General features: G+C 42.2%; 1 protein-coding gene across 3 annotated transcripts; it reads right to left on the reverse strand.

Annotated features, from left to right (window-relative positions):
- Positions 1–1,316: 1,316 nt before the first annotated feature.
- On the reverse strand, positions 1,317–18,857 carry LOC138801632 (interferon-induced very large GTPase 1-like). 3 transcript variants are annotated; one of them, XM_069984665.1, is made up of 13 exons: positions 18,167–18,857; positions 16,971–17,054; positions 16,240–16,440; positions 15,431–15,520; positions 14,050–14,148; positions 11,627–11,761; positions 11,358–11,492; positions 10,535–10,669; positions 10,267–10,404; positions 9,689–9,805; positions 7,869–8,021; positions 6,987–7,034; positions 1,317–6,452 (listed from the first exon to the last, which is right to left on the reverse strand). In XM_069984665.1, the coding sequence occupies exons 2-13, from the start codon at positions 17,032–17,034 to the stop codon at positions 1,975–1,977; spliced, it is 5,793 nt and encodes a 1,930-aa protein (XP_069840766.1). In that variant the 5' UTR covers positions 17,035–17,054; positions 18,167–18,857; the 3' UTR covers positions 1,317–1,974. The 3 variants fall into 3 exon arrangements, with proteins under 3 accessions (XP_069840766.1, XP_069840765.1, XP_069840768.1); XM_069984664.1 differs by having other exon boundaries at positions 9,689–9,808; XM_069984667.1 differs by lacking the exon at positions 10,535–10,669 and having other exon boundaries at positions 9,689–9,808.
- Between the last annotated feature and the right edge of the window lie 5,783 nt (positions 18,858–24,640).

Raw genomic sequence — 24,640 nt, forward strand, 5'->3', positions numbered from 1 at the left:
CATCTTCTGATCCGGCCGGGACTCAGCCTTGGACTGACGCCGCCTCGGCAATTCATGTATCTGGTCTGCTGTAGACCAGAGCAATACAGCACCGATCTAATGGATCAGTGCTGTATTAAGTATACTACACTAATCTCTATGAGAGATCAGTGTAGTTGTATTAGAAGTCACCCAAATCACCCAAACTATTAAATTATCACAGTCCTGATCTCACACAGTAAACAGCGTAAGCGCTAAAATTCCAAAGTGCAAAATTGTGCATTTTTGGTTGCATCAAATCCAGAAAAATTGTAAAAAAAAAGTGATCAAAAAGTCGTGTATGCGCAAACAAGGTACCGACGGAAAATACAGATCATGGCACAAAAAGTCACCCCTCACACAGCCCCATAGACCAAAGGATAAAAGCGTTATAAGGATGGGAATAGAGACATTTTAAGGAACATTTCATTTTTAAAAAAAAAAAGAGTAAAAAATTTTAAAAGCCATCAAATAAAAGTTATATAAATTACATATCATTGTTATTGTACCAACTTGAGGAACATAGGTAACATGTCAGTTGTCAATTTCAGCGCACATATATTTTTTTTCTTGTTACACAACATATTTTATGCAAAAAGTAAGTCTGTCATTGCAAAGTACAATTAGTGGTGCAAAAAATAAGGGCTTGTGTGGGTCTGTAGGTGAACAAATACTAGTGCTATGGCCTTTTAAACATGAGGAGGAAAAAACTAAACTGCAAAAATGAAAATTGTTAATGCTTTAAAGAAGTATTCCAGTCCTACAAGGTAAAAAAACAAAAACTAAACTAAAAACAATCTCTACTCACCTGTCCTAATCCCCTTCTGCAGTACAGTGATTGCATGCAATGGGTTGTTTCCCCACCAGCCATGATATTGACACATCATACCGGGCGGGGAAAATATCCATTGCATGCATTCACCATCCGTAGGTCCGCAAAATCTACACATGTGTGAATGCAGCCTTAAATGCCTCATTGAAATATCCCTATTCAGGATAAGGAAATGTTTGTCCTCTCATTTGTAAACCATTTTCTTATAAATTTTTAGAGGACAAGGCTAAGGCTTTGCTTTCTGTGAAGTTTTACTAAAGAGAAAGTAATTATAATAGTCATTAATGTAGGACTGAATTTGTTTCTCCACAATTCATGAATATCCAGCCTGAACCGTGCTGGAGACCAGGTGGTGATAGGAACATCGTCCAGATTTGTCTTCACACATTGAAAGTCAGGATGTGTGGCGGTTTCCAGGAGAACACGAAGGAGAAGACCACAAGTGGACACAGAGCGTTCACCCAGATGAACTTTATTTTATTCACAGTTCACACATGTAATTCATCGTGTGTAATCTGGTTGTAAAGGAAAAGGTACAGTACAATGGTCGTAATTCTTCACTGTTATTCTAAAGATTTTTTTTTTCCATTTGGTGGAGGCAAAATATAAAAAGTGCTGATTCTCTGCAGGTGCCGTTCCACTAGTGCTGGTCCCACCGCTCGGAGCTTCCTGTTTTACACAGTAGGCAGTGATTGGCTGAATGGGCACTTCCTGTGTGTCAGCATGGGGACAACAAAGCTCTGATCAGCGGGTCTAGCACTACAGTATCGTAATCGTATGTTGGGGTATCAGGAGGCAGAGGGGTGCTTTATGTTCTTATACCTCCTCGAGCACCTCTAAATGTAAAAATAAGATTCTGCATAACACTTTAACAATACTTAACAATAGACAGACAGAGATAATTAAGAAGAGAAAGAACGTTTCATTATAAAAGGTACATTTGTTACCCTACATCATCATCATCAAATAGAATACACATGACTTGGAGGCCATATTTCATCCTGGTGACCACAGATGTCTCTGTCAGGGAGGTGGCTCTTATCACTGAGCTTTATATATAGTGCAAGCAGTGTTTTTAGTACAGATATTTCTATGTACCATTGCTGTAAGTGACTTGATCGTTGTTACACTATCCTCAGGTTGGTAAGAGCTTGATGATGAGTTATTCTCTTCCAGTCTTCAGGGATTTTTGCTGGATTTGTTCCATAAAGCTTAGCAAATAAAGCATTAAACTCTTTCAAGACAAACTTCCAGTAGTCTGAGGCATTGGCAGCCATGTCGGGATAGATGGCCCAGTCAGGGTAATAGGTCCTGTAATCTTTGTAAGGATGAGGCTTCCATGTGGTGTCTTCATTAGTAAATCTTTTGTTAGAGATGACATTAGTAGAACATATAGAATGTTCAAGAACATTGGTCTGTTCATCTTCATGTTGTCCTAGTCCTCTGGGTCGGTGAAGAGAAGTGAAATGCTCCTTGTGGTCGGCTCCTCCAGCCTCACAGGGGGCTTTACAGAAAGGACACCGCTTCCCACATCCGATGGCCTTCTTAAAGAGCTCCTCCTGAGGCTTCAATGTCAGCCGTGAAAGTATTGACTCTATACTCATTGAGTTCATCTGCTGCTGGATTTCATTTTGTAAATAACCGAGATGCAAGTCGACATCCTTGACAAATTGTTTAACATTCACCTTACTCTGGAACAGGACAGCTTTCATGTCAGTTTTGGAAATGACAAGTTCTTTGTCTAAAATGTCACAAAACTTCTCTAAAAACTCATTGAGGTTTCCAGAAGAGATAAGTCCTGGACGGTGGAGGGTTTGTTGTACTTTGGCCATTACAGAATGGAAAATCTTCTCTTGGAGCACTCTGATACGTTCTTTGTAATGTTCACCAATGTACGTGGAGATCCATCTTTTGAGAAAACTCTCATAGTCATTGATGTACTCTACATACTGTTCCCATGACTTGTCCTTTAGCAACTTCTCGAGAATCACTAATTGTAAACGTTTGCGACTCTTGAATTCTTCTGGGCCACTGGTGTGTAGGATGTCATCCATCATCTCCTTACCAAGATGCTTGTTGATATGATCAGTGATGGCCGGCTGCAGACAGAATTTACAGAATTGTTCTGCTTTCCTTCGACAGTCGTCCCTTTGTTCATACATGCTTCTAAAGATGGAGAAGTATTGAGGCTTCAGCCTTTCCAGGCAGCTCCTTGGGTCATTTCTTTGTACAAAGTCTTCATGCATTTTCTGGAATCTTATGGTTGCTCTTCCTAAGATGTGAAGTTTAAGATCTAACTCAAAGAGTTTGTTAATGTGAAGATCTTGGAAGTCTCGACCCCTCAACTCTTTATTGATCAATGATAGCAGCTCCTGAGAATACAGGGCATTAAAGTCCTCCTTCTTACTAGTAACGTCTTCAACATATCTGTTACATTTATCAATTAAGGAGGTGGTAAGATCACGTAAACGCTTGGCATTATCTGGAGAATAGCTGGAGAGATGCTTGTTTTCAGGATCAAACCTGTTCTCCTTATATAAATCGAGTTTATTGAACCACTCCATAATCTCTCTGTCATCACTATCTATGTCCTTTTTTAAGTGTAGAAGGATTTCATGGCCAACATGGCGTCTTTCTATTTCGCTTAATATTAAAGTAGAGACAGTCTTTTCCCACATTGTCTCAAATTCTACCTTCAGAGCATCATTGTTTCCCATGTATTCGTCATTTCTCCTTCTTTCCATCATTTTTGCTATTTTTTCTTCCATGATGTCAATGTATTGGGCCTGTATGGCTTGGATCTGGGATTTATCTCTCTGGATACAAATGGTCTTCTCACACTTATCATAAAGAACATTTTCAAGTTGTTTCCTGAGATATTTCACACTTCTGATAAAGTCTCCCCGAAACATTTCCAGGAGATGAGCATTCTCAATATCACTCTCGAAATACTCCTCTAGACTCAGATTCATGGCTCTCTCCTCCTTGTCCAGTATCTGATTTATATCATTTTTGAGCTTGTTCCATAAATCTGCACTTATTTTCTCATACGTTAAGTTGTAGATGAAAGTTTCTGTCTCTATCAACCATCTGTGAACATTTTTCTGAAATGTCCATTCCCAATCGGCATACTGAATACACAGCTGGTTATAAGCCTCAGTGACCAAGCGGTTCCTAAAGCTGAAAACAAATTTCTCATGTTTTACTGCATTCCATAAACTTTTTATCCATTCTGTAAATTCTCGAATATTCTGAGGTTTTCCAGCCATTGATTGAAGGGATCTGAGAATTGATTGTCTCAGGTCACTAACCATTTCACTGTACCCAGTGTTTACAGAGGCCATAGGTGGTATCCCATACCATAACCCAGGAACGTACCAGGAATCTTTGTCAATATCGCAGTAGATAATGTCTGAGAAATGATTGATTCCGCTTCTTTTCTCCATTCTAGCTGCCACTTTTGCCATTTCACTCAACTGCTCCAGAAATTTCTGTCTAGCGTTTCTGTTCTTTACATGAGCGGACACATCACTCACATTCTGGTGAACAAAGTGACAGCTGGATTTCTTGCCTATTTCTTTCATTCTAAGAAATGCATGGACCACAATCTGTAGGATATCTTTCATTTCTTCTGCATTTTCCATGGCCATGTTGACTATGGTGATGTCACTTAACCCAACTACAACTGTGGCCAACTCATTGTCATGTTCATAACTGTTCTCCAGAGAAACAAGTTCCAAGGATTTCAGTCCTTCAGTGTCAATGACCAGAATGTAGTCACAATTTAGTTCTTCCTGAAAGTTCTTTGCATCAATAAGAGTCATGAAGGCTCCTCGTGTGCATCGTCCACTGGCCACAGGGAACTGTAGACCAAACATGGTGTTCAGGAGGGTGGACTTCCCCGTACTCTGCACTCCCAGTACAGTTATCACTCTTATCCTACATTGTCCTCCAGTCTTCTCATCCAGCTCAGTCAGGACATCAGTTATCCACTGTAGGGGAATGTTGGACGCATCTCCATCAATCAGCTCCAATGGGAATCCATCTAACAGGAGGTCGGCAGCTTTTCTTGGCAAATCAATTAACTTATTTTTAGATTTGGATTGTATTTCATAAAACTGCCCCAGTTCACGTATATAATGTTCTACACCCAATGAGCCATCTGCTATTCTCTGATCAATTTCTTGAAGATCTTGCTCGGTTGTTGATAATCGTGTATATTTTTGCTTATATTCATTTTGAAAATTTCTTAGATTATTTCTTCCTTTTGAGTCAAGAAAGATTTTCAGCCATTTTAGAAATAACTTCCTGTCTGATACAGAATACATCGTTATGGCTTCCCGGAATCTCTCCATGCCGTATGTCAGACTCTGCTGTCTTTGCACTTCTTGGAGTTGTTCTATCTTTGCCCGGAGCTCAGACTTATATTCTTCTGCATCTCGGTCACCTAATTCTCTCATTCTACACATTTCCTTTTCTGTTCTAGACATTTGTTTCCAGAACTCTCCCTGGAGCTTCATTGTTTCCTTCTTATACTGATTTATATCATTTATTTCATCTGTAATTTCCTTGGCTTTCCCTTTTATTTCCTGACATTTTCGAGAATTCTCATCAATATGGATATTGGGTTCAGTGACTTCCTTTGATATTTCCTCCAGACTACGTGTGTCTTTGGCCTCTGGAAACATTCTCCTCATTGCTGACCGAATTTTCTTCACCACCTGAGAGTCATTGACTCGTTTATTCTTAACTAGAAGATTGTTTCTCGGGAGCACTTCAATGAGGGATTTCAGGTTCTCAGTATTCACATCTCCATCTTTTACATTTAGAATGAAGAAAACATTTGCTTCCTCCTGTAAACTTGATACCAGACTGCGATGATGCTCAGTGATGTCCTCAATAAATATGAACATCCCTGATGATAGACTTCTCAGGAAGCTGAACTGTTCCTTATTGGACTTAAGGTCTCCTCGTAGATTCGTAACAGCAATGGGCTCAGGAAAAACATCTGACTGTCCATTTCCAGTTGGAAGATACCAACATATTTCCACAAGTCCTTCAGAGAGTTTCCTAGGAATATTCCCACCAGGCATATCGCCATGCACAAAGAAGTTATGGTTCTGCTGAGGTGGACTTAAGACTTGGTTCAGATATCGAGATTTGGAAATGTTACAGGAACCAAGTCTAACAAAGGAGAATACGGGCATGGGGACATTTACTATACTGTCTTCATTATAGTCTTTACTATTGATCATAGAGTGTGGCCTCCATCTCTTCACAATATCTCTCATTGACCACAGCATGAAGGTGAAGTCTCGTCTGTCAAGAGAAGGAAGAAGAAAGGGGACAGCAAATTGGCACATGGACATTTTATATACAATCTGTTGTTGTCTGATCATGTCTGAACAATTCAGGAGACCACACAGAACATCAAGAGGATTAGAGGGTTTTGTTGACTTTGTGCCACATCTTTCTTCCTCTTCCTCTTCTTCATCATCATCTAAATCCCAAGATGTTTCCTCCAACTCCCCGTCTTGAACAGTGTTCCTGGCTGAGATATCCAGAGCCATCAGCTTCTGAAGAAACATCTTTTGTAATGATTCTTGGGGGAAAAAAATGAAGATGTTGAATTGTAGAAAAGAGAATACAATATTCATCAAAATACCCCCAAATCAAATGTATTATTTCTAAAATGTGGGTGTACAAAATGTGATCACTACCTGATGCATGTAAGAACAGGCCCTTATTCTTTTCCTTCTCTGCTGAAATCTGACTACTTCATGTTGTGTGTCCTAAGTCTGAGGCAGCTCGACTGAGCTATCCCGTGGACAACATCCACCCAACTGTCAGCCGTAATGTCGTCATGGAGCTTCTATGATGCTATAACTCTCCATCCACATCGATATCTACATACTGTCTGGCCCGATGTTACATGCCCCAAGTCTGGTGCTACACTACTGATATATCTTGTTGACATGCACCGTACTGGCAGCTGTAGTGTTGTCATGCACATTCTATGTTGCTATAACTCTCCATTCATATAAATAGCTACATCTTGCCTGGACTGAATAGTGTCAGTTCTGACTGTATATGTGTAGACACTGACTAATATTGGTCTTTGTCCTACAACCTTTACCTTCTGGTGATCGTTCGTCTTCTTCTTTTACCGAAGTTGATTCATTTTCTGTGAATAAGAAAAGATGAATTCATCATTATTAATCCAACCACAACAATGATCCATCAGGGATATGAGCAAATATCACAGAGATGAGGACCTTTTACACGGGCCGATTATCAGCAATGAGGGCTCCTAGAAAAGCTCATTTGGCCAATAATCGGGCCATATAAAAGTGGCAGATATCGGCCCATAGCAATGAATGTTAATGGCGGCGTAAACGATACACTGAGAGTCTCTGATTGGCGATTTGACGTATTGGGCCATGTAAAAATGCCCTCAGAGCTCTTCCACATGGCCCGAGAGGCTGCAGATCACGAGCACCGATCTGAACCTTTAAAAGGCTCCATCAGTTGTGAGGTCCCCCACTTCATCACTGTTGCCTATACATCCCCTGTATACACATGGGGGCAAATTTATTATATGTGCCCCGGTGCATGCCATGGAAGAGGTGCAGATCTCTGCACAAAGGGCTGCACTTTTCCATGGCATAAGGCCAGCTCGCCTGATGGGTGGGCCGGGGACACGGCAAGGAGGGGAGGAGGTATGAGGTTGTACGCCGCTCCTAATAAATGTCCCACTGTGACTGAGGAATAAAGATACAATCAGCCGAGGAACAGGTATTTTCTCATTCATCAGCTGATCATCGGCCCGATTACATGGCTCATTTGCTGATAATCGGCCCATAAGAAAGGACGTCTACTGTCAAGTTTAAGAACTGTTATAAAACCCGACTGATTGAGTTCCGAGACTGTTCCAGTTTCAGTGTCTGCATAAAGGAAATCAAATAAACTACAGGTTTCCAAATGACAAAGCCTTCAAATACAGAGATGGGTGTCCCACCTGGATGTGATCCACTGACTCTGACGTCTGCTGATGTTGGATTCATGGGTCGTCCTGTTTCCACAGCCGTGTGTTGCTGATCATCAGAGCTCATTGTATTTTCTGCTTCTGAAAGTGTTCTCACATCTTCTTCAAACTCTTCTTTCTTTCTCTCTATAAAGAATAATAATAATAATAATTGTTCTCCGGGAACAATGGTGGACATCGAGGTCTACACTGATTGAGAACCCAACGTAACTGAGGACGATGGTGAGGTTTACTCTTCACTGCTAAATGGCGTCTAAAGAGAAGACCGACACTGATGAAGAGCAACCAAGACCCCAGTAATGGAGGACGACTCTTATATAAGAGCATACTTGGGATGACCCCACTTTAATCGACCAGTCTATACTTTCCAATCTATACTCAGTATACTTTTTACTTTTGGGAGACAGACTGACCATAATCCCTAGTAGACTCTGTTCAGTCCTTCAGAGTCAAGAAACTGGCGACAAATACACCACGCTATACGAGACTGCATAGGTTTTCCCAGTATGAAGCCTCACAACGTAAGATCACTCGCTGTCCGCATTCACTGTCTATATATATATACCCATCAGCTCTCACTCCACTTTCAAAGCAATACACATCCCAAGGCTTCCATACGCATCACTAGATACCAGTGATCAGTAGTAACTGTGTATACAGCATATATATGACGGAGACATATCGACAAGGAAACAGTATATACATATATTATGTAGCAAGGAGATGTATAGCCGGCACCGGTGTGAATATAGGACTATACTGGCACTTTAATGGATGTAGAAAATTCAAACCCGGTGTCAAAAGACACAATGTCAGAGGTACAAGAAGCAATCCAATGGAAGGTAGAAGATAAAGAATCCAGCACTCACCGCATGTAGACAGCAGTCTTCAATTTATTGCAGACATTGGGTAACAGGGAAGGGGGAAGATGGAAGCAGGAACGTCTCAGGAGGTGACCGATTCGTGCAGACCGTGTGAATTGTTCGCCTCCTGAGATGTGCCCGCTTCCATCTTCCCCCTTCCCTGTTACCCAATGTCTGCAATAAATTGAAAACATGTGGTGAGCGCTGAATTCTTTATCTTCTACCTTCCATTATATATATTATACTTCTACACACAAGTCAGTATATTATACTGCGCTATATACACACAGTGATTGGCTGCAGAGGTCACCTGACTGTGTGGAGAGGAACCAGGAAGTGGAGACCAGTGGGGGGAGCCGGAACGCAAAGGGTCGGGAGAGGTGGAGGATGGGTAAGGAGAGTGTTACCACCCCTGTCATTACTAACGCTGAAGTAATGTGACAGCAAACAGCCCCGGCTTCCTCCATAGCTCTATGCTCTTGTTTACCTTTATTACTGATTCTCCCTCAGCAGATGATGTGGGGGGAGGAATGCGTCGGCCATGTTGGATTTTCACCACATGACACATTTGTTCTGGGAGGTATAACCTGGTGTCAGACTATGTTAGGGGTATGGGGGGCTCCTGACTCCTCCAGCAGATGATGTCACCGGCAGCTTTTCTTCTGGGAAGGACGTATGAACGTTCAGCTGTCAGGGAAGATAACCGTCAGCTGGACCCACATTTGGCCGACACTTATTGGAAGTATGGCCGCCTTTACCATACAGCCGTTTATGCACCCAACTAACTTATTTTATGTCTGAATGGACGCGATGCCCCCCCATGCTGGGAGTGACTATAGAAGGTGGGGGGGGGGGCACTTCTCTCTCTGCTCATCTCCCCCATACTGATGTCCCTGTGTCGTGTGGACTCTTATTCTGTCTCTATATTACCTGGGACTGAGACTCTTTTAGCAGTCATCTCCATGGAGAATTGCTCTTCCTCTGAGACATTTTCAGGATCCTTCGGTGGAGAATGGCGACTTTCCTCCGGATTCACACTTTGTATTTCTTCTATACAAAGATAAAACCAGTCAAGTTACGTGAATGTTTTACAACATCTTCATCTACGACCTCTGACAAGTAATGACTGACAGGTGACATAGAAAAAGACAATAGATAAAGCCCCCTCATGGAATGAACTCGTCAAAGGTCACAGAGCATGCCCAGTAACATTGGGATTATGTGTATGGGGAGGTTCGTCTGTTGGCTGAATTCACATTGCATGACTAGTTACCGATAATATATGGGCAACCTTACTGACTACCTCCTAAGAACAACGGCCAATGCCTTATTATGGTTAATGGTTATTGATGTAATGTTTGGTTGATGGGCTGCCCCCTCCATGCTGGGGGAACAGGAAGAACCCTTCTGTGACTGTAATGGTGGGCAGCAAAGGTGTCGGGGTCATCTCCCCCTACAGATGTCCCAGTGTAGTGTGGATTCTACAGTATAGTCTGTCTCTATATTACCTGGATCTGAGATTCTTCTACAAGTCGTCTTCATGGAGCTTCCTCTCCTTACCAGTTGTTCTTCTTCCTCTGAGATGGTTCCAAGATCCTTCGGTGGAGAATGACGACTTTCCTCCTGATTCACACTTTGTATTTCTTCTGTATAAAGATAAAACCAGTCTATTCATCTACACATGGAGGACCACCTTGCACTCTCATCTTTGTCGGTGTCATCTCCCCCTATAGATGTCCCTGTGTGGTGTGGACTCTTATCCCGTCTCTATGTTACCTGGATCTGAGACTCTTATAGCAGCCATCTCCATGGAGCTTCCTCTTCTCCCCGATTGTTCTTCCCCTGAGATGGTTGCAGGATCCTTCAGTGACAAATGGCGACTTTCCTCCTGATTCACTCTTTGTATTTCTTCTATATAAAGATAGAACCAGTCTATTAATCTTCTACACATATAGATGTAGTATATTATATATACAGTGACAATCCATCTCCTCTCACATGACAGGAACCCTCATGCCTTGTATGAAGCATGTTCTCCATCACCTTCTCCAAGTTACATGAATGTTTTACATCTTCCCCTACCTCTGACAAGTAGTGACTGGCAGGTGACATAGAAAAAGACAATAGATAAAGCCCCATCATGGAATGACCTCTTCAAAGGTCACAGAGCATGCCCAGTAACATTGGGATTATGTGTATGAGGAGGTTCGGTTGTCGGCTGAAGACACATTGCATGAACAGTTACTGAAAATGTATGAGCAACCATACTGACTGCCTCCTAAGAACATCCATCAATGCCCCCAGTGATGCTGCAGACAACCCCTCCCCGTGGGGAAGACATGAACGTCCGCCCGTGTATGAGGAAGCTGGAAGGGATAACTAAAGGCTGAAGGCAACTCTGTACCTCTGAACAGCCGACAATGCCCCCAGCTAAATAATGCCATGTCCGGTTAGTGGGGGTGCCCCCTCCACACTGGGAGAACAGGAAGAACCCTTCTGTGACTGTAACGGGGGGGGGGGGGCAGCAATGGTGTCGGGGTCATCTCCCCCTACAGATGTCCCAGTGTAGTGTGGATTCTATAGTATGTCTCTATATTACCTGGATCTGAGATTCTTCTACAAGTCGTCTTCATGGAGTTCCCCTTCCTCATCAGTCGTTCTTCCTCTGAGATGGTTTCAGGATCCTTCGGGGGAGAATGTCGACTTTCCTCCTGATTTGCATTTTGTATTTCTTCTATGTAAAGATAAAACCAGTCTATTCATCTTGTAGACATGGAGGAGCACCTTGCCCTCCTCATCTCTCTCGGTGTCATCTCCCCCTACAGATGTCCCTGGGTGGTGTGGACTCTTATCCTGGCTCTATGTTACCTGGATCTGAGACTCTTATAGCAGCCATCTCCATGGAGCTTCCTCTCCTCCCCGATTGCTCTTCCTCTTCCTCGGTTGCAGGATCCTTTGGTGAGGAGCGGTGACCTTTCTCCTGACTCGGGGTTTGTATTTCTTCTATGTAACGATAAAATTGGTCTATTTGTCTTCTGCACATATACACAGAGTATATTATATTCCCCAGTAATCTATAATAATAACGGCCTCTTCTCACAGGATAGGAAGCCTCCATCATTCTCTTGAATATTTTGCCTCTTGCAGATCCAGGTGGTTATAGGACCCTGAAGATTCCAGTCTATAAAATGTACAGATAGCGCCCTCTCCATGGAGCGGGCAGACAGCGGGAATCATTGCCGAGAGTAATGCTTGGCAGGTTCGGACCATCCCTAGTGTGTATGATAGTGTGTGCATGTATAATAGTAGGTGTATAATGGTGTGTTTATAATGGTGTGTGTGTGTGTGTATAATGGTGTGTTTATAATGCTGTGTGTGTGTGTTTATAATGGTGTGTGTATAATAGTGTGTGTATGATGGTGTATAATAGTGTGTGTATAATGGTGTGTGTATAATAGTGTGTGTATGATGGTGTATAATAGTGTGTGTATAATGGTGTGTGTATAATAGTGTGTGTATGATGGTGTGTGTATAATAGTGTGTGTATGATGGTGTGTGTATGATGGTGTGTGTATAATAGTGTGTGTATGATGGTGTATAATAGTGTGTGTATAATGGTGTGTGTATAATAGTGTGTGTATGATGGTGTATAATAGTGTGTGTATAATGGTGTGTGTATAATAGTGTGTGTATGATGGTGTATAATAGTGTGTGTATAATGGTGTGTGTATAATAGTGTGTGTATGATGGTGTATAATAGTGTGTGTATAATGGTGTGTGTATAATAGTGTGTGTATGATGGTGTATAATAGTGTGTGTATAATGGTGTGTGTATAATAGTGTGTGTATGATGGTGTGTGTATAATGGTGTGTGTATAATAGTGTGTGTATGATGGTGTGTGTATGATGGTGTGTGTATAATAGTGTGTGTATGATGGTGTATAATAGTGTGTGTATAATGGTGTGTGTATAATAGTGTGTGTATGATGGTGTATAATAGTGTGTGTATAATGGTGTGTGTATAATAGTGTGTGTATGATGGTGTATAATAGTGTGTGTATAATGGTGTGTGTATAATAGTGTGTGTATGATGGTGTATAATAGTGTGTGTATAATGGTGTGTGTATAATAGTGTGTGTATAATAGTGTGTGTATGATGGTGTGTGTATAATAGTGTGTGTATGATGGTTTGTGTATAATGGTGTGTGTATAATGGTGTGTGTATAATAGTGTGTGTATGATGGTGTATAATAGTGTGTGTATAATGGTGTGTGTATAATAGTGTGTGTATAATAGTGTGTGTATGATGGTGTGTGTATAATAGTGTGTGTATAATAGTGTGTGTATAATGGTGTGTGTATGATGGTGTGTGTAGAAAACAAGTCCAGCACCAGATCAGCAGATAGTAGCAAAATGATTCTCCTTTATTAATAAATCTTCACATAGCAGGAACAGTACATGCAGCTCACCTGAGATACGCCGAAACGCATCAACTAGCTGCATGTACTGTTCCTGCTATGTGAAGATTTATTAATAAAGGAGAATCATTTTGCTACTATCTGCTGATCTGGTGCTGGACTTGTTTTCTACACACATCATCATACACACACCATTATACACAAACCATCATACACACACTATTATACACACACCATCATACACACACCATCATACACACACCATTATACACACACTATTATACACCATCATACACACACTATTATACACACACCATTATACACACACTATTATACACCATCATACACACACTATTATACACACACCATCATACACACACTATTATACACCATCATACACACACTATTATACACACACTATTATACACCATCATACACACACTATTATACACACACCATTATACACACACTATTATACACACACAGCATTATAAACACACCATTATACACTTACTATTATACACACACACACAGCATTATAAACACACCATTATACACCTACTATTATACACACACACACACACACACACATACATATATATATTTAGTCATTTTCTTCCCGACAGAGATTTATTTTTCTGTTTGACGTTTCTTAATGTTTCACAACTGTAGAGCTATGCCTTTGGCCGGATCACACATACAATATCCTGTATAAATATATAAATATGTTAGAATTTTTTATGGACTGAATCCACCACTAGGGGGAGCTCAGTGTAGACAGGCATATACAGCTCCCATTATAACCATGGATAAATCTGCAGCGCGCTCTCCTCAGGGATGGCTACATATACACATGTATACACACAGTCTCACCTTCTTCATGGTGGATTCCACAGGAACCTGGTCCTCTCTTGATGGATATGTATCCTTGGTTTTGGTCCCCTTGTCTTTTTTTCCATAGCATATTTTTACCTGAGAAAATATACAGCACAGAATCACTTAAAGGGGTTCTCCGATATCAGAAAATTGTATTTTAATGAAACCATCACTATCACGCCAAGAAATACATAACTAATATAGTGTTATCCCTAATTTTACCGTCTGGCCTCTGTGTGTTTTCACTTGGTTTACCCCTGACAGGAAGTTGTGTAGCCCTTTCATTTTCACTGTGGTGTTGTCTCCAGCTGATCTCTTTGCTTTTTACCGAGATGCTGCATCATCCTCTGCTTTCTCAGGAGGCGTGGCTGGATCTTGTCTCTGAGTTTAAGCCCCACCCACTAAGTGATGTTACCACCTTTGCCAAGCCCCTACAGCCTGCATCCCCATCTCACTCTCATAGACATTTATTTCTGTATTGGGACATTTAGGGAAGAATGAGGAGTGTTTACAGCCGTGTGCTGAACAATACCACAGGCAGAGGCAGTGGCGTAGCATCCATGGAGGCAGACCACACAACTGCTACAGGGCCCGTGCAGCAGGGGGGCCTGGGCCTCCCCTGGCGAAACGTTGTCTGCCTCCATGATAGGTACAGAACATAGCACCCACTGGCAGGGCTTGCTGCCTTGCCAGTCTCTCTTGTGTCCAGCATCACTTCACCTTCATCAGCAAGAGACACCCCCACACACCTCCCCTGATGCACATACTCACATGACCCGGCACAGTCCCTCTGCGTTCCTTTTCCCTAGACCCATCACTAGGGTGCCGGGGATCTGGAAAAACTGAATGCTGCAGGACTGTGTTGTGTCATGTGAGTAAGGCGGGAGGGAGCTGCAGGATTCATGCAGCAGTTTCTTGCTGTGGGGCCCCATGAATCCTAGCTACGCCTCTGGGCAGAGGAGCAGAAGGGGAATGAGCAGCAAGACCGTTCTCATGTTCTCATACAATGTTCTGCTGCAGTTCTGGGTGGGGAACTGGCAGAAGTGCTGTGGGAGGGGAGTAAGCAGGATGGGAGGGCTGGGAAGACCAGCTGAGGGAACCCAATGCATTCTGGGAATTTTCGTACTGAGCAACTGCTCAATCAGGAAGTAGAGAGAAACAAATGGATCCGTGGTGGTTTCAGATGGGTAATCAATGCTATATCCTGCATATGCGTCTGCAGAATTTCTATGTTATAGTAGTCGCCCATTAATACGTAAAATTCTCTCTACCTCTACATACCAGGTTGTATCTGAGCCCTGTATGGTGGGGGTCATCATACTCAGCATTACAGAATCATCTGGACGTTAAGGCCTTGACTGACCAGGTAACCTCTTACCTGCTGTGCAGAAGATCACGACCAGCAGGACGATCAGCAGCGGACTGACCAGGAGGAACCAGCGGATCCGATCCCTACTGTGCGTAGACCCTGCAGATAGAACAAAGAAGGACACAAGGGTCAGACTGGAGATGTCGGGATATGGGAGAGATGGAGAACCTTGAGCTCTCCCAGGAGTCACGGTATCTCCACCATTTACTGCAAATCACCAATGCAGGGAATAACCAGAACAGGTGGTCCCATGGAGCCTCAGTCCACCGGCCAATCCAGGACTGTCTAGAGGACATACGTAACCATTGTATGAAGATCAGTGACCTTAATGACGGGAATACTCCGCACTTATCACACATCAGCAATTTATTCTCTAGTGAAAGGTTTTTTTTCCCCAAGAGTTGGGATCAGGATGGTAACCTTTCAGAAACTCTAGATGACGCCCAGTGTTCCTTACGTTCCATATACATGGCAATAACTGTTATTGACTACTATATCATCCATACCTCGGCCACAAGCTGGGAATATATAGCTGGGAATAGATATAGAAATCTCACGGATTTTCTGGAGTACAAAAGTTTACATTTTTTCTTAAGGCTATGTTCACACTATGTAAAAACAATAGCCGTATTTCAAAACAACAGCCATTGTGAACATAGCCTTAAGGTTAATTTTGCACCGAAATTATTGACTTTTCTCACTTTTAAGGTTGGAGTCACCTTGTGAGACGGGTCCTGTCATTACTCCACGCTCACTATGTCATGTGATAAAGGAGAACTCTATACAGAAAGCCGGCACCGGGAGACGAGATCCCTCACCTGATAACTCCCGCACTTTCCTTAGCTTCCCTCCCGGAGAGGTGTTGTCACTTGATAGTTGACTGTTTCCTGGTTCTGTCTCTTTAAGACGTTCCTCATCAGGAGAATGACGTTCTGCTTTGAGGATCACATCTTGTTCCTTGGGGAGATCTGACATCTGGTTGTCTAGGTTCCTGGCGATCTCCTTAGATTGTTGATTGTCTGTGAGAAAAAGCAAATTGATGAATGTTTTTCAGTTATCAGAAGGTCTGGTAGCCTCCGCAAAGCTTGGTGTGTATGGTGAGACACGGTCAGGCACGGTGACATAGCTATAGGGGTCACAGTGGTTGCAGCTCTGACGGGGCCCATAAACACAGGACTAGCCAGATATCCCTCCGGGAAGGGCCCAGCCAAGAGGTGGCTCCTGGAGGGAAACCAGTGCCAGGTGTTCATCCACAGACAGCTGTTTCGGGGTGTTGCCCCTCATCAGTGTGGAGTAGGATTCTGGCTAGGTGGGAGTTTTTTCCCTTTTCATTACATTGACTTATAAGGCCACTTAATATGGTGGTTTTGGTGGTTTCCTTACAGGAGCCACCCCTTGGTTGGGTCCTTCACGGAGGGATATCTGGCTAATCCTGTGTTTTGAGGCTCTAAAATTATGCTCCACAGGCTCTTCTTTTGAATATAAGACATAGGCTGTTTATTCCCAGACCGGCCCTGGATAGACACATAACAAACACATATTGACTCACCTTGAGTGTGGACTCTGGACACCATACACAGGACAATGAGGAGGCTCATGCAGATTTCTCTCATCTTTGAATATTGAAGCAAAGCTATAAGGAGAAGAAATGTGGAGAGATGAGGGAGAGATGGTGGAGAGTTGTGGAGAGATGTGGAGAGATGTGGCGGGATGGTGGAGAGATGGTGGAGAGATGAGGGAGAGAGGGTGGACAGATGGTGGAGAGACGAGAAATAGATGGTGAAGAGATGTCAGAGAGATGGTGGAGAGATGATGGGGAGATGGTGGGTAGATGAGGGAGAGATGGTGGAGAGATGATGGGGAGATGGGGGAAAGATGAGGGAGAGATGGTGGAGAGATGAGGGAGAGATGGTATAAAGATGAGGGAGAGATGGTGGAGAGATGGTGGAAAGATGAGGGAGGGATGTGGAGAGATGAGGGAGAGATGATGGAGAAATGTGGAGAGATGGTGGAGAGTTGTGAAGAGATGGTGGAGAGATGGTATAGAGATGAGGGAGAGTTGTGGAGAGATGGTGAAGAGATGGTGGAGAGATGGTATAGAGATGAGGGAGAGTTGTGGAGAGATGAGGGAGAGATGGTGGAGAGATGGTATAGAGATGAGGGAGAGTTGTGGAGAGATGGTGAAGAGATGGTGGAGAGATGGTATAGAGATGAGGGAGAGTTGTGGAGAGATGAGGGAGAGATGGTGGAGAGATGGTATAGAGATGAGGGAGAGTTGTGGAGAGATGGTGAAGAGATGGTGGAGAGATGGTATAGAGATGAGGGAGAGTTGTGGAGAGATGAGGGAGAGATGAGAAAGAGTTGATGGAGAGATGAGGAAGAGATGGTAAAGAGATGAGGGCGAGACCACCTGGGCAGGCGCCCAATTACCCTGCACATATAACAACGCCGGCAGCGATTGGGGAACTAGGAGCAAGAGAGCACTGACCTGACAGGTTGGCGCTCACTTGCTCCTCTGAATCGCCCCGTGTAATAAGGGCTTTACATCTTGTCGTGATCCGAACCCCCGTTCAGTATATGGGGTCATGTAGCTTTATAACTGAGCACAAAAAAGGATTTTCCCGCTCCCACCAGTGCGATAACATAAAATGTTTCCTCCACTGTGATCGGATATATCCGGAGTGTCCTTCTCTTTATCATCGTGAACAAAGGAGGAGACAGAATCCAGATCATGGGTGCACTCACCTTCTATTACTGTCCGGGAAGCTTTGTGGGTGGAAAACTGGCCGCAAGGACTAATGACTGAGTACCGACCCTGGTGACTGCGGATGGTGCTAATCCTGGTGACTGCGGATGGTGCTAATCCTGGTGACTGCGGATGGTGCTAATCCTGGTGACTGCGGATGGTGCTAGTACTGGTGACCGCTGATGGTGCTAGTACTGGTGACTGCGAATGGTGCTAATCCTGGTGACTGTGGATGGTGCTAATCCTGGTGACCGCGGAGGGTGCTAGTACTGGTGACCGCTGATGGTGCTAGTACTGGTGACTGCGAATGGTGATAATGATGGTGACTGCGGACGGTGCTAGTCCTGGTGAGCGTGGATGCTGCTAATCCTGGTGACTGTGGATGGTGCTAGTCCTGGTGACCGCGGATGGTGCTAGTCCTGGTAACTGCGGATGGTGCTAGTCCTGGTAACTGCGGATGGTGCTAGTACTGGTAACTGCGGATGGTGCTAGTACTGGTGTCTGTGAATGGTGCTGATCCTGGTGTCTGTGAATGGTGCTGATCCTGGTGTCTGTGAATGGTGCTGATCCTGGTGTCTGTGAATGGTGCTGATCCTGGTTTATTTGAATTTTGTCCACCCTGGACTCTCTAAAGGTGCCAGCCCTGGCCTGTGTGAATGCTGTTGAACGTCTCCTAGTTCACACCCTTTCCGTCAGCTCCTGCATGGCTGATATTTACTTTCACTTTGATAAGACGGACCAGCTTCGCTTTCACTTCGGTTACTTCCTCGTTCCGCCCTCTGAGCTTCTGAACCAGAGACAATGACAGATAAAACAAATGCTAAACCAGAGTCCTGGAGGCGACCTTCACCAGCACTGTGAGCGATATCAGAGCACACGAGCTATGAGGGTCCTGACCAGATTTACCAACAGAGAAACAGAAACACATAGTACAGTGGTGCCTTGGATTACGAGTATAATCCATTCCGGGACGGCGCTTGTATTCTAAATCCACTCTTACACCAGAGCAAATTTTCCTATAAGAAATCACTAAAATGCAGACAATTGGTTCCACACCCCAAATATAATGATTTATTATTCTGAATACCATGTAAAACAAATGAAACAATGAGAAACAGCTGAATCTGTGATATTATAAGTTACTGTACAGTATAGCAGCATGTGGTGTATAATGTATAGTAACTGTATAACCCTGATAACACAGCAGCAGCTGGATATGTGATATATAAGTTACTGTACAATATAGCAATCAGCATGTGGTGTATAATGTATAGTAACTGTATAACCCTGATAACACAGCAGCAACTGGATATGTGATATATAAGTTACTGTACAGTATAGCAGCATGTGGTGTATAATGTATAGTAACTGTATAACCCTGATAACACAGCAGCAGCTGGATATGTGATATATAAGTTACTGTACAGTATAGCAGCATGTGGTGTATAATGTATAGTAACTGTATAACCCTGATAACACAGCAGCTGGATATGTGATATATAAGTTACTGTACAGTATAGCAACATGTGGTGTATAATGTATAGTAACTGTATAACCCTGATAACACTGCATCTGGATATGTGATATATAAGTTACTGTAAAGTATAGCAGCATGTGGTGTATAATGTATAGTAACTGTATAACCCTGATAACACAGCAGCAGCTGGATATGTGATATATAAGTTACTGTACAGTATAGCAGCATGTGGTATATAATGTATAGTAACTGTATAACCCTGATAACACAGCAGCTGGATATGTGATATATAAGTTACTGTACAGTATAGCAATCAGCATGTGGTGTATAATGTATAGTAACTATATAACCCTGATAACACAGCAGCTGGATATGTGATATATAAGTTACTGTACAGTATATCAGCATGTGGTATATAATGTATAGTAACAGTATAACCCTGATAACACAGCAGCTGGATATGTGATATATAAGTTACTGTACAGTATAGCAGCATGTGGTATATAATGTATAGTAACTGTATAACCCTGATAACACAGCAGCTGGATATGTGATATATAAGTTACTGTACAGTATAGCAGCATGTGGTACATAATGTATAGTAACTGTATAACCCTGATAACACAGCAGCTGGATATGTGATATATAAGTTACTGTACAGTATAGCAGCATGTGGTGTATAATGTATAGTAACTGTATAACCCTGATAACACAGCAGCAGCTGGATATGTGATATATAAGTTACTGTACAGTATAGCAATCAGCATGTGGGGTATAATGTATAGTAACTGTATAACCCTGATAACACAGCAGCAGCTGGATATGTGATATATAAGTTACTGTACAGTATAGCAATCAGTATGTGGTATATAATGTATAGTAACTGTATAACCCTGATAACACAGCAGCTGGATATGTGATATATAAGTTACTGTACAGTATAGCAGCATGTGGTATATAATGTATAGTAACTGTATGACCCTGATAACACAGCAGCTGGATATGTGATATATAAGTTATTGTACAGTATAGCAGCATGTGGGGTATAATGTATAGTAACTGTATAACCCTGATAACACAGCAGCAGCTGGATATGTGATATATAAGTTACTGTACAGTATAGCAATCAGTATGTGGTATTTAATGTATAGTAACTGTATAACCCTGATAACACAGCAGCTGGATATGTGATATATAAGTTACTGTACAGTATAGCAGCATGTGGTATATAATGTATAGTAACTGTATAACCCTGATAACATAGCAGCCGGATATGTGATATATAAGTTACTGTACAGTATAGCAGCATGTGGTGTATAATGTATAGTAACTGTATAACCCTGATAACACAGCAGCTGGATATGTGATATATAAGTTACTGTACAGTATAGCAGCATGTGGTGTATAATGTATAGTAACTGTATAACCCTGATAACACAGCAGCTGGATATGTGATATGTTACGGTACAGTATAGCAATCAGCATGTGGTGTATAATGTATAGTAACTGTATAACCCTGATAACACAGCAGCTGGATATGTGATATATAAGTTACTGTACAGTATAGCAGCATGTGGTGTATAATGTATAGTAACTGTATAACCCTGATAACACAGCAGCTGGATATGTGATATATAAGTTACTGTACAGTATAGCAGCATGTGGTGTATAATGTATAGTAACTGTATAACCCTGATAACACAGCAGCAGCTGGATATGTAATATATAAGTTACTGTACAGTATAGCAATCAGCATGTGGTATATAATGTATAGTAACTGTATAACCCTGATAACACAGCAGCTGGATATGTAATATATAAGTTACTGTACAGTATAACAATTAGCATGTGGAGTATAATGTATAGTAACTGTATAACCCTGATAACACAGCAGCAGCTGGATATGTGATATATAAGTTACTGTACAGCATAGAAGCATGTGGTGTATAATGTATAGTAACTATATAACCCTGATAACACAGCAGCTGGATATGTGATATATAAGTTACCGTACAGTATAGCAGCATGTGGTGTATAATGTATAGTAACTGTAGAACCCTGATAACACTGCAGCAGCTGGATATGTGATATATAAGTTATTGTACAGTATAGCAGCATGTGGCGTATAATGTATAGTAACTGTATAACCCTGATAACACAGCAGCAGCTGGATATGTGATATATAAGTTACTGTACAGTATAGTAATCAGCATGTGGTGTATAATGTATAGTAACTGTATAACCCTGATAACACAGCAGCTGGATATGTGATATATAAGTTACTGTACAGTATAGCAGCATGTGGTATATAATGTATAGTAACTGTATAACCCTGATAACACAGCAGCAGCTGGATATGTGATATATAAGTTACTGTACAGTATAGCAGCATGTGGTATATAATGTATAGTAACTGTATAACCCTGATAACACAGCAGCTGGATATGTGATATATAAGTTACTGTACAGTATAGCAATCAGCATGTGGTGTATAATGTATAGTAACTGTATAACCCTGATAACACTGCAGCAGCTGGATATGTGATATATAAGTTACTGTACAGTATAGCAGCATGTGGTATATAATGTATAGTAACTGTATAACCCTGATAACACAGCAGCTGGATATGTGATATATAAGTTACTGTACAGTATAGCAGCATGTGGTATATAATGTATAGTAACTGTATAACCCTGATAACACAGCAGCAGCTGGATATGTGATATATAAGTTACTGTACAGTATAGCAGCATGTGGTGTATAATGTATAGTAACTGTATAACCCTGATAACACAGCAGCTGGATATGTGATATATAAGTTACTGTATAGTATAGCAGCATGTGGTGTATAATGTATAGTAACTGTATAACCCTGATAACACAGCAGCAGCTGGATATGTGATATATAAGTTACTGTACAGTATAGCAATCAGCATGTGGAGTATAATGTATAGTAACTGCTGTGATGAATATGGATGAGTGTGTACAGACATATTATAGGTGTTATCAGGGTTATGCAGTTGTAATGAATATGGACAGCCCTGTCCCTATTGTGTGTAGTTATATTATATGTGGTTATGAAAGTGTTTCACTTACTGAAACACTACAGACTGTTCTGTGTTGCCACTCACTATACCTTAGCTTGTCCAAACATCATAAACTTTGGGAAGTTTATTTAGGGTCAGGAAACACTAGGCCTGTTGTTACTGACCAGAGATCCTAAATAAACTGCCCAGAGTTTATGATGTTGCCCCAGTCACCCCTCATATATATCTGTACTACTACTACTACTACTACTACTACTACACCCCTCATCTATACCTGTACTACTACTACACCCCTCATCTATACCTGTACTACTACTACACCCCTCATTTATAACTGTACTACTACTACTACTACTACATCCCTCATCTATACCTGTACTACTACTACACCCCTCATTTATAACTGTACTACTACACCCCTCATATATAACTGTACTACTACTACACCCCTCATCTATACCTGTACTACTACTACTACACCCCTCATATATAACTACTACTACTACACCCCTCATCTATACCTGTACTACTACACCCCTCATCTATACCTGTACTACTACTACATCCCTCATATATAACTGTACTACTATTACACCCCTCATATATAACTGTACTACTACTACACCCCTCATCTATACCTGTACTACTACTACACCCCTCATTTATAACTGTACTACTACTACTACACCCCTCATCTATACCTGTAATACTACACCCCTCATATATAACTGTACTACTACTACACCCCTCATATATAACTGTACTACTACTACACCCCTCATCTATACCTGTACTACTACACCCCTCATCTATACCTGTACTACTACTACACCCCTCATATATAACTGTACTACTACTACACCCCTCATCTATACCTGTACTACTACTACACCCCTCATTTATAACTGTACTACTACACCCCTCATATATAACTGTACTACTACTACACCCCTCATCTATACCTATACTACTACTACATCCCTCATCTATACCTGTACTACTACTACACCCCTCATTTATAACTGTACTACTACACCCCTCATATATAACTGTACTACTACTACACCCCTCATCTATACCTATACTACTACTACACCCCTCATATATAACTGTACTACTACTACTACTACTACTACACCCCTCATATATAACTGTACTACTACTACTACTACTACTACTACACCCCTCATATATAACTGTACTACTACTACTACTACTACACCCCTCATATATAACTGTAGTACTACTACTACTACTACTACTACACCCCTCATATATAACTGTACTACTACTACACCCCTGATCTATACCTATACTACTACACCTCTCATCTATACCTATACTACTACTACACCCCTCATTCATACCTGTACTGCCACTACTACGCCCCTCATCTATACCTGTACTACTACTACTACACCCCTCATCTGTACCTGCGCTGGGGTTTACCTAGGGGGACTGGGGCAGACTGAGGGTGACTAAGGGGGACTTGGGCAGCTGGGGGTTACTGGGGCAGACTGAGGGGGACTGGGGAAGACTGAGGGGGACTGGGGAAGACTGAGGGGGACTGGGGAAGCTGGGGGGTCACTGGGGCAGACTGAGGGGGACTGGGGGGACTGAGGGGGACTGGGGAAGCTGGGGGCTCACTGGGAGTCTACCATAGGCCCCAGGCTGTTCACCAATCCTGCCCCCACCCCCACCCCACTGTACATATGGCAGCACGAGCATGGTGCTCATAATACAAGATAGACAATATCATGATGCCCAGATCTGTGCAAAATTGTGGTAAAAAAGCATACATTTTTTGCTAATCATGGCAGAACTGTATCTAGAGACAATACTCCACCGAAAGTATAATTCTGGGCCCCCCAGGAGCTCAGGGCCCCGGGCTACCGCCCGAAAAGGACCCATTATAATGCAGTACTGTAGCCCTCCTCCTCTCTTCCCC

Source organism: Dendropsophus ebraccatus, chromosome 9 (genome assembly GCF_027789765.1).
Source record: "Dendropsophus ebraccatus isolate aDenEbr1 chromosome 9, aDenEbr1.pat, whole genome shotgun sequence".
Lineage (NCBI taxonomy): Eukaryota > Metazoa > Chordata > Amphibia > Anura > Hylidae > Dendropsophus > Dendropsophus ebraccatus.

Coding starts and splice junctions, on each gene's coding strand:
- LOC138801632 (XM_069984664.1), bottom strand. CDS start 17,034: ATGAGAGAAATCTGCATGAGCCTCCTCATTGTCCTGTGTATGGTGTCC. Junction 11,493..11,626: donor TATAAGAGTCTCAGATCCAG/GTAACATAGAGC, acceptor ATCTTTACATAG/AAGAAATACAAAATGCAAAT. Junction 10,405..10,534: donor TATAAGAGTCTCAGATCCAG/GTAACATAGAGA, acceptor ATCTTTATACAG/AAGAAATACAAAGTGTGAAT.